This window comes from Periophthalmus magnuspinnatus, chromosome 16, assembly GCF_009829125.3.
Source record: "Periophthalmus magnuspinnatus isolate fPerMag1 chromosome 16, fPerMag1.2.pri, whole genome shotgun sequence".
Lineage (NCBI taxonomy): Eukaryota > Metazoa > Chordata > Actinopteri > Gobiiformes > Gobiidae > Periophthalmus > Periophthalmus magnuspinnatus.
In genome coordinates, this window is record NC_047141.1 from 15,500,297 (window position 1) to 15,511,301 (window position 11,005).

At 41.8% G+C, this 11,005-nt stretch overlaps 1 protein-coding gene across 1 annotated transcript; it reads right to left on the minus strand.

The window, feature by feature from the left end:
* Nucleotides 1–6,270: 6,270 nt before the first annotated feature.
* On the minus strand, nucleotides 6,271–8,565 carry LOC129456962 (carcinoembryonic antigen-related cell adhesion molecule 1-like; the record flags this gene model as incomplete). The annotated part of the gene is made up of 3 exons (XM_055228076.1): nucleotides 8,268–8,565; nucleotides 6,866–7,147; nucleotides 6,271–6,554 (listed from the first exon to the last, which is right to left on the minus strand). Coding segments are annotated over exons 1-3 (864 nt in total), but the record flags the coding sequence as incomplete, so codon positions are not given.
* Between the last annotated feature and the right edge of the window lie 2,440 nt (nucleotides 8,566–11,005).

Below are 11,005 nucleotides of genomic sequence, written 5' to 3' on the forward strand. Positions count from 1 at the left end.
CAAAAAGAAAGCAAAATGGTCTTTTTTTATCAGTTGTATATTCAGGAGGTATTAGGCAATGTCATTGATGCAGAGTGCTTTATAAAGTTTGCTGAAAGATGTCATAACAGATTGCTTTCGGTTCAGCACAAGTATAGTTCAAGATGTCAGATTAACTTCTTTGAAGTTGACTGAAATCAGCCATTCTTTTTGAAAAGTAGCAAAAGATCAAGTAGTACATTTTGTGACGCACACAAAATGTGCAGTCACATTTTATGTTATTAATTATTGGATTATTTACAAAGAGACTTACTTGAGGCTCCTGTTGCTTTAAAATATACTAAATCCTTCAATTATTATAAATTTGTAATGTGACTTGTTTTATTTGAGATTTTTTCATGTTTTGGGAGAGTGTCACAAGGGGGCGGTGAAATGTAGCGGGTCTTCCGGTCCGACCCTACCTGGAGCGTCTTGTGCAACCCTCTTTCGTAATATGAAGCGAGGCTGCACAGAACCGAGCTCACTGCCTGTCGTCTCATTATTTTTCCTGGTTTTTCAGGTAATTTAATGTTGTTCACACATAAAACTGGATACAATGATAGTATATACTATTTAGGATGTTTAGCGCCAATGTAAAAGTAAGTTTTTATAAAAGTAGACCGTGAAATAATCACTTTCATTTCTGCAAGTTACCGTGAATTGAACACGAGGTTCTGTAATGGCGTTGCTCTTCTAAAACTTGAACGGCCATGTGAGACAAGCCTGTGTAATAAGACTTTATTGTTAATGTTAAGAAATCACTTTTTGCACTTGTTTTATTAGTCAGAATATTTGTAAAAGTTGGTAAATGTTTAATAGTAAATAGAAAATTGTGTTAATGTGTTAGCCAGACTTTTAAAAGAGTAAATTATTATTTCAGATATGCTTAAGTAAGAAACTTAATTCAGTAAATGTATAAAGTAATACAGATTTACATTTTTATAAGTATGAGTACTTATTATGCTGGTATTTTGCATATGAATGTGTTTTTGTTTTAGTAAAAAGATGATTTATTTTCATGAAAGTAATTGGTCTCTCAACGTGTAGGAGCAGCGGCTCTACTCCGAGCTCCTCCCGTGTGACCGAGCTCCTCACCCTATCCCTAAGGGTGCGCCGGGCCACTCTGCGGAGGAAACCCATTTCAGCCGCTTGTATCCGCGATCTTGTCCTTTCGGTCATTACCCAGAGCTCATGACCATAGGTGAGGGTAGGAACGTAGATTGACCGGTAAATCGAGAGCTTCGCCTTCCGGCTCAGCTCCTTCTTTACCACAACGGACCGATACAGCGACCGCATCACTGCAGACGCTGCACCGAGCCGCCTGTCAATCTCCCGCTCCATCCTTCCCTCACTCGTGAACAAGACCCCGAGATACTTGATCTCCTCCACTTGGGGCAGAGACTCACCACCCACCCGGAGAGGGCAAACCACCTTTTTCCGGTCGAGAACCATGGCCTCGGATTTGGAGGAGCTGATTCTCATCCCAGCCGCTTCACACTCGGCTGCAAACCGCCCCAGTGCCTGCTGCAGGTCCTGGCTCGAAGAAGCCATCAGGACAACATCATCTGCAAACAGCAGAGATGAAATCCTGTGGTTCCCAAACCAGGCCCCCTCCGGCTCCTGGCTGCGCCTAGAAATTCTGTCGTTAAATATAATGAACAGAACCGGTGACAAAGGGCAGCCCCGGCGGAGTCCAACATGCACCGGGAACAGGTCTGACTTACTGCCGGCAATGCGAACACAGCTTCTGCTCCAGTCATACAGGGACCGGACAGCCCTTAGCAAAGAGCCCCGGACCCCATACTCCCAGAGCACCCCCCAAAGGACACCACGAGGGACACGGTCGAATGCCTTCTCCAGATCCACAAAACACATGTGGACTGGTTGGGCATACTCCCATGAGCCCTCGAGGACCCGATGGAGGGTATAGAGCTGGTCCAGTGTTCCACGACCAGGACGAAAACCACACTGCTCCTCCTGAATCCGAGGTTCGACTATCGGTCGGATTCTCCTCTCCAGTACCCTGGAATAGACTTTACCGGGAAGGCTGAGGAGTGTGATTCCCCTGTAATTGGAACACACCCTCCGGTCCCCCTTCTTATACAGAGGGACCACCACCCCGGTCTGCCATTCTACAGGTACTGTCCCCGACCGCCACGCGATGTTGCAGAGACGTGTCAGCCAAGACAGCCCCACAACATCCAGAGACTTGAGGTACTCAGGACGGATCTCGTCCACCCCCGGAGCCTTGCCACCAAGGAGCTTGCCAACCACCTCAGTGACTCCAGCCAGGGTGATGGACGAGTCCGCCTCTGGGTCCCCAGTTTCTGCTTCCTCCTCGGAAGACGTGACAGTGGGATTGAGGAGATCCTCAAAGTATTCCTTCCACCGCCCGACAACATCCCCAGTCGAGGTCAGCAGCTCTCCACCCGCACTGTAAACAGTGTTGGTGAAGCACTGCTTCCCCCTCCTGAGGCGTCGGACGGTTTGCCAGAATCTCTTTGAGGCCGTCCGATAGTCCTCCTCCATGGCCTCCCCGAACTCCTCCCAACCCCGAGTTTTTGCCTCTGACTGCCCGAGCCGCGGCACGCTTGGCCCGCCGGTACTCATCAGCTGCCTCAGGAGTCCCACTAGCCAACAAGGCTCGATAGGACTCCTTCTTCAGCTTGACGGCATCCCTTACTTCCGGTGTTCACCACCGGGTTCGGGGATTTCCGCCGCGACAAGCACCACAGACCTTACGACCACAGCTACGAGCAGCCGCATCGACAATAGAGGTGGAGAACATGGCCCACTCGGAGTCCATGTCTCCAACCTCCCCCGGGATCAGGGAGAAGCTCTCCCGGAGGTGGGAGTTGAAGACCCCCCTGACAGAGGGCTCCGCCAGACGTTCCCAGCAGACCCTCACAATGCGCTTGGGCCTGCCAGGTCTGTCCGGCTTCCTCCTCCGCCAGCGGATCCAACTCACCACCAGGTGGTGATCGGTTGACAGCTCAGCCCCTCTCTTCACTTGAGTGTCCAAGACACGCGGTCGGAGGTCAGATGACACGACAACAAAGTCGATCATCGACCTCCGACCTAGAGTGTCCTGGTGCCATGTGCACCGATAGACACCCTTGTGCTCGAACATGGTGTTTGTTATGGACAAGCTGTGACTAGCACAGAAGTCCAATAACAAAACACCGCTCGGGTTCAGATCGGGGAGGCCGTTCCTCCCAATCACGCCCCTCCAAGTGTCACTGTCGTTACCCACATGGGCGTTGAAGTCCCCCAGGAGAACAACGGAGTCCCCGGTTGGTGCACTGTCTAGTACCCCTCCCAGGGACTTCAAGAAGGCCGGGTACTCTGCACTGCTGTTTGGCCCGTAGGCCGACACAACAGTGAGAGACCTGTCCCCGACCCGAAGGCGCAGGGACGCAACCCTCTCGTTCACCGGAGTGAACCCCAACACGCAGCGGCTGAGCTGTGGGGCAATGAGCAAGCCCACACCAGCTCGCCGCCGCTCCCCACGGGCAACGCCAGAGAAATGGAGAGTCCAACCCCTCTCAAGAAGTTGGGTTCCAGAGCCCAAGCTGTGCGTGGAGGTGAGGCCGACTATATCTAGCCAGTAACGCTCAACCTCCCGCACAAGCTCAGGCTCCTTCCCCCCCAGCAAGGTGACATTCCACGTCCCCAGAGCTAGTCTCCATGTCCGGAGATCCGGTCGTCGAGGTCCCCACCCTCGACTGCCGCCCGGACCCGCCCCTCATGGCTCCTCCCGCAGGTGGTGGGTCCATGGGAGGACGGCCCCACATCGTTCCTTCGGGCTGGGCCCGACCGGGCCCCGTGGGGAAAGGCCCGGCCACCAGGCGCTCGCTGCCGAGCACCCACCCCAGGCCTGGCTCCAGGGTGGGGCCCCGGTAACGCCAGTCCGGGCGACGTAACTGGCCTCGTTGTTTCTCATTTTGAATTATTTGTCATTAATCATTATGAAGCGAGGCTGCACAGAACCGAGCTCACTGCCTGTCGTCTCATTATTTTTCCTGGTTTTTCAGGGATTTTCTTCTGTTCGGGTCTGCCCCCCTTAGACCGGACCCGTAACAATTTGGTACACATTTCTCTAAATTTTTTTTTTTTGGAATGCAACCCAATTTCACTTTATCTCCTTTTTCCATCATCTAAAACCATTAGTCCTACATTTCATGCAGTTTTTTTGGCAAATGCACTTTTTGCAAAGTTTTACTCATTCATTGTCACCCACTGTAAAAGTTCTGGCTCAAATGTCTCAAACCACTGACAGGCAGTGAATAGACCCGCTTACAATTACTGATATGGACACCGTCTTTTATAAAGAGGTATGAGGCACACCTTTCACACTTGTGCTGGGTCTGCATACAGGACTTGAAGACACCATGGGATCACAGTTGATTTGGCTTCCTCTTTTACTTTTAATATATTACATGGACCAAGTTCAAGGTAATGAACAATATACTTGTACTTGACAATAATGTGTTGGTAATACTTAATACATTTTTATGTTAAAGGCAATCACAAGATGCATGACACACATTTAAAATCAGACAAAACTGGTAAGTTTGTTTTATAGCTTACTTTGTTGGCTATAAAATCACATGTTTCTAAAAATGATATTGTGCGTCGTAGAATCTGCTATAGGAGATTCGGTGATATCTCTGGATCTGAGCACAAAGTTTCACAACGGGTTTTGTAAATGTAAAGGTATGATAAAGAAAAGGACTAAAAATACATACAAATGTTTTCATGCTTAATTGTGTTTTTTGTTTTTTTATTTAACCAGGACATGGAAGATGGGAAGAGAAGAAGTCATGTACCTGCACCAAATCAGCTCGAGGCAAAAACAGGCATCGAAAAAGTAAGGTTACCATTAAAAAAAACCGCATACAACCTTTTTACATTTTAAAAGACTGACTAGCGTTTTATCTTTGTGAAAAGTGAGAAAACTGTGCCAAAGGAAAAAGATGAAACACCTGAAGATATGCCACCAGGTGCCCCATCGCCCCATTGTTCCCATCTGAAGCACTATAAGGGACCCTCTATTCTTTTTTTTTTTTTTTTTTTTTTTCATGACACGCATAGTCTCTCTGCTACAACTATAATGAAACAGCATAAATGTATGTAAATATTAGTATAACCATCTTTATTCACTGTTTATATTTCCTAATAAATAACATACCTTTATACACGTATGTTTTTGTGGGATAGTTTGAACTATTCATTTATTCACAGTCATCTTTGTGGTGGCCTTTCAGTATTACTGATGCAGATTATAACGGTCTCAGTGAGATGAATATAAATTTACATGGGATTGTTGGCTAGAAGGGACTTTTGTCCTTCCACATAGTAGTTTATACATTGTAAAAATTACTCCACACATTTTACACATTTTGAAAACATTTCTATATTGAAAATTGTACTGAGTCTTTTTGATAAATAACTTCAGGCAAAGAGGAGATAAAAATCACTGTTGTTTTGGCGCCATACTTATATCCATAAAGTCTTATTATTCTGCACCAGTGAAACAAACTATCTTTCTTTCTCAAGAGCAGAGATTTTTTTTTATTTTAATATTCAAAGCATTGCTGATTAGGTTAAGCAAGTCAAACAACCTCTATTGTTATAGCTTCCATTGTTTTTACGTAATCCAATATCCTATAAACCAAAAGCATCTTGAAAGGCACTGCTGAAATCTTACCCCATCTCGGTGCGGTGTTATTCTAATCTATTGTTTCCCACCCTCCACACAGCTTTATAAATACTTGCCATGAAGTGCATGTCATAGATTGAACATTTTTCTTTTCAGGTGTAGATTTTTCTGGGAAATGGTGTATTACTAGATTCTACAACCAACTTTGTGAGCACTTTTGTATATTACGAAACAAAACGATGTTCATTTATATGTTTTTGAGATAGAAAATCAACCAAGAACTACTAAATACATTTCTGCAGCATTTGTTTTATGTGCATCACAGTTATACACCTTTAGTGCAGTTGGATGAGGTAGTAAAAGATTACAGATTTTATTTTCACAGTCACAATTCCATGTTTAAATCGTGCATCAAGTTAGTGATTATACCCATGTGATTGTGTATTTTATATATAAGAAAATGTAAAAGCCACTCCAGCCAAACACAGTACACAGAGCAGCCATAAATCTGCAGTTGGCTGTTCTGATCCAGAAATGGCGTCTATTCAAAAAAGACAAAAGATAAAAATGTGTTAAATATAGAAATGTGTGTTTTTATAATAGTATTTTTTTCCCTCCTCACCTTTTATATCAAGGTATCCAGTGACATTGCGGCTCAGGTTTGTCTCATTGTTGAAGGCGAAACAGGAATAAGAGCCACTTTGGTCTTTAGTGACATGGTATAACTCCAACACAGAGCCGGTGGTGTTCAAAAGTTGTTCTTTGAAAGCCCACTGCATTTGAGCTGGAGGATTGGACTCAGATGCACACACTGCCGTCACATTAGATCCAGTTGTATGAGATCCAAGAGTCATGTTCATATTATCAGGCCCATCTAGAAAAAAAATAAAATCAATATGAAATAGAAGATTAATTAACAAAGACATTTTATTCAGTGTAATTGTAATGTTAGTCTAAAGCAGCTTAACAATAGAAACAGGTCCATCCCAGATTTTTGAAAAAAAAAATCTGTACAGAGAAGTGGGTGGGAATAGGGAGTGGCTGAAATCGGCAATTTTCTGAGAGTTTCACATACAGGAAAATGCCAGATTACTCAAACATGCGTGAATCAATTCAAATATAACTCTAAGTAAGTTAATTCCACAAATTAAATGGGATTCTGCTGTATTCCGATGTTTTACTTACAGTATATGGTGAAGTTGACTGGGTTACTGGTTGCATTACTGACAGGATTAAAAGCGCAGCATGTGAAGGGTCCCTGGTCATGGCGGCTGACTTTGACTATAGTGAGAGTGGAGTTTCCCTCAGTGAGCTGGACCCGGTCATTGGCTGTAACTTCAGAGCTGCTGTTAAACCAGACCAGTGAAATGAAGGACCCCGAGGAGACGGAACACAAGGCAACAGCCGTGTCCATGTGTTCAATCAGAGCAGAATCATTGGAACTTGTGGTAACATTGGAAACAGGCTCTGCGAGGACAAAAAATATAAATGTACAAATTAACTATGAATATGTTTTTTTTTTTTACATTTTACAATAGTGAATAGTGTGAGCTTGCTGATGTTCCACTCATTGCTTAAAGTGAGCTATGTAACTTCTCTGGTGGAGGGTTTACTATTTGCTTGTCTCTGTGGGGATGTTATTTGTAGATCTGACCTGTAAATTGACCTGGTGGCGTCACTTGCTTGTGTCTTTTGAAAATAGATATGTTTAATGATATAGTGGGCAACATTTCTAACATTTCCATTCATGTATGCAGACAGGCGCCAGGTCCTCAACCAGAAAAATGACATAATGCACCTTTGTCGCTGATAAACAAATAAACTCAATTAAAAAATAAATCTTTAACGTCAATATTTGCTCTTGTTGGGATACATTTTTGACCCGTTACATTTAACTGACTTTGATTGGTTGTATTCTTTCACTAGATCACCTAATTTTTCTTGTTTCCTGTGTTTCGACTACCGGTATAACTGTATGTTTTCAACTGTAAGTCCTGTGCTCAAGTGTCTGCACTGGCTTCCCGGGGCACATAGAATACATTTTAAAGCAGCTCTGCTTGTGTACAAGTCTCTCTATGGCCAAGCACCAAAGTACATCTCTGACATGTTCTTGCTATATGAACCATCTTGCACTCTGAGGACTTCAGGGAAAGGCCTCCTGCTGGTGCTCAGAGTCAGGACTAAACATGAAGAAACGGTGTTTCAGGTTTTTTTTCAGTTTCAATCTTCCTGAAGATGTGAGACAGGCCTCTATTTTGATAATGTTTAAATCCAGACTCTACACAGTTCTGTTTAGCTGTGCATATGAATGAAAGGTTTTTATTCTGCACTCTTCTCTTTTAATGTTAATTTTATGATGATTATTTATGTTTTCTTTGTGATTTTAATGGATTTCTTAAGGACTTTGAATTACTTTGTATATGAATTGTGCCATACATATAAACATGCCTTGCCTTGCCTAGTCTTATACTGCCACCTGCAGCTATACTTTCCAATTAGGTAGACTTACTTTTGATAAAGTAATAAGGCCTTCTTGACTACTCATAAAAGAGCTAACATACAGAACTTACAAGATGCTTACTCTTACCCAGTACAGTGAGTTTGACGGATGCAGTGACCCCCGGGTCAGTGCTCCTCATGGTGTACACCCCAGAATCATTCATGCTGAGAGAGCTTAAAGTCAGCGCTCTGCTACCATCTATTGACGCCCGACCCATGTAGTTGGGGTAGACTGCCACCTGGTCTTTGTCACCTAATTTGGACCAGGTGAGAATGAAGACATCCCCCACTGCCCAGCTGCCACTGTTCAGGGAGGTGGGAGGGGACAGGGACAGGGTGATGCTTTGACCCACCACCACTGGGTTAGCTGAGGGTTTGACCTCCATAGTACTGCAGGCCTCTGGGAAGAAGAAGAAAACCAATGAACTGATGTTGGACCATATGCAGTTAACATGATATAAACCATGTATACAACATAAAACATATGTATTTGTACAAGTTGCAAATAACAGCAGAAGACTGTACTGGAGAGTATGTTTGTTGTGCAACATGTACTGTACCATAAGCAAAAACGGTGACCGGTAAGACTAGTAATTTATTCTGAATACATTTTATATGAACAGTTTCAACAGTCTATAAGATATTATTTGATGTCATTATTTGCCAACATATAAAGTAGGATATGCTTTTACAGTTTTCTTCAATTTGTATATAAAAATAATAAAATCCAATACCGTATAAATATATATGAATATAAACACACAAAATATCTACATACTAAATATGAATCCAAATTATTTTAAAAGAAACTGTAAGTCATACGATAAGGGTGAGACAAATTAGGCCTGTCATGATAATCACTATACGGACTTATCATTCAATATGTGAAAGATGGAACAATATTTTCGGGGGTCAAGATTTATCGTGGGTACTTTTCCTTTGTACTGGGAATTTTCTGGTTATTTTCTGGCTATATAAGATTTGAATATAGAAATTTGAATTAATAACTTCTAAGGAACGTTACAGATGCAAGCAAAGTACTGAAGTGTTTCATTCTGCTGTTTATTTATTGCAGCTCATGGTTATTTAACAATATTTTAGATTTAGAGTAGTTTTTGTGGTTTAAATCTGCTTTTAGGTTATTGTGTCAGTGGCATAAATGATGTTTCTATGTCACCAATATATCGAACTTCAAAATGTATTATCGTGAAAGGCCAAGTCAAATGTCATGACATTTTAATTCCACAAAAAATAGCAGTATGTACCAAACAAATAACAGCCTACCTGGATTTAACAGCAGCAGTGCCCCAATAGCAAACATCAGTCTCTCCATCTCCACTGTGTTTTCGCTCTGAAAGTACCACTACCCATTGCTCTCTATTATACATGGATATGTTCATGACCAGCCCCTCACCCATAAGCCCATATTGTCACTGCACCCATCTTATCTGCAGGTGTTCTCAACTATTTAGTCATCTTTCATTCAGCATCACAAAGAAAACTTTACCAGGTGAGTTTACTGAGCTGGGTGAAGTCCTACAGATGACCAAACACAATATGACAAATTATGACAGAAGGTATGTTATTGAAACTTCTGTTGGGTTGACATCACTGAGGATTTTGAAACGCATTTAATTTTAAACAAAACTTGGGATGTTACGTTTAAAGCATCAAAACAAAAGCACAATCCAAGAAATATGAAATAATGTTTCTCAAATGTGAGTCTCAAATCTGCCTCAGTATTGGAATTGGCTTAATATGGAAATAACATAAACTATAAACTATAAAATATAAACTATATTTATCAATACTATATTTAAAGTGACATATTGTTTGAGTGTACTTTTTTATTTTATTTTATTTTTTAGAAATGACAAAATACAGAAACTAGTGAAACATCATGTCACTTTAAATATAGTATTCTTGATTGTGTTTTTGAAATAGTACTCACTCTAAAACTTTAGCTCAATTGCATTTTTCATTTGCTATGGATCATACCTGGTTGACTGAGGGATTACACAGGTGTTTTTAAATGTTATTTTTTGACACATTTACAAATTCTCATATAGATGCAAATATGAGATTCTGATAAATGCACTAACAATCAAATCCATGAATAACATTTTATGCCTTGTTTGACTACCACATCATTGCTCATCACATAAAAGCTCTCTGCAAATACATGTGTTTACCTCCAGTCCAAAGTTCACTCATGGGCAAACCAGCATCACATGACAACAATGAGAGATTTATAAAGGATAAGATTAAGAATGTTTTATATACAAAATCTTTCTGTCTTGTTCTCATCAGCTCAATAGAAGCCTGTAGTCAGATAAATGACCATACCTGAAAAACAAATAAAAACAAGAAAGTATGAGCATGACACAACTTTTGCTCTTTTGGAGGCAACTCTGACTACATGGGCTAACTTCTACAGCCTAGTCACAAATAGAAATGATCAGGTTTTTAGATATTTCTTATAAAAATGTTATCAACAGGGAAATTGCCTCCATCTGGGATCAGGGCATCGTCTTATTCTAAATCCCACCAACCCACCAATACCAGAAAGATGATCAGAAAAATGTTTTTTACAACTTTTTGCAGCAGAACACTGACCTCTTTTGGTGAGCTTGGGTTATTAGTAAAAGTCTTACAAAAACAGTGAGTGTGATGTGCAATAGGACTGTATAACTAGAATGTTATAGTAATGCTTATAGTTAATTTCCATAAATTTCTCTTCCAAATGTGTGATTGTGAGAGTGGCTGCTTAATGATATATATGTATGAAAAGCTTTGCAATAAAGAAAGAATGAGAAGGTATTTTGA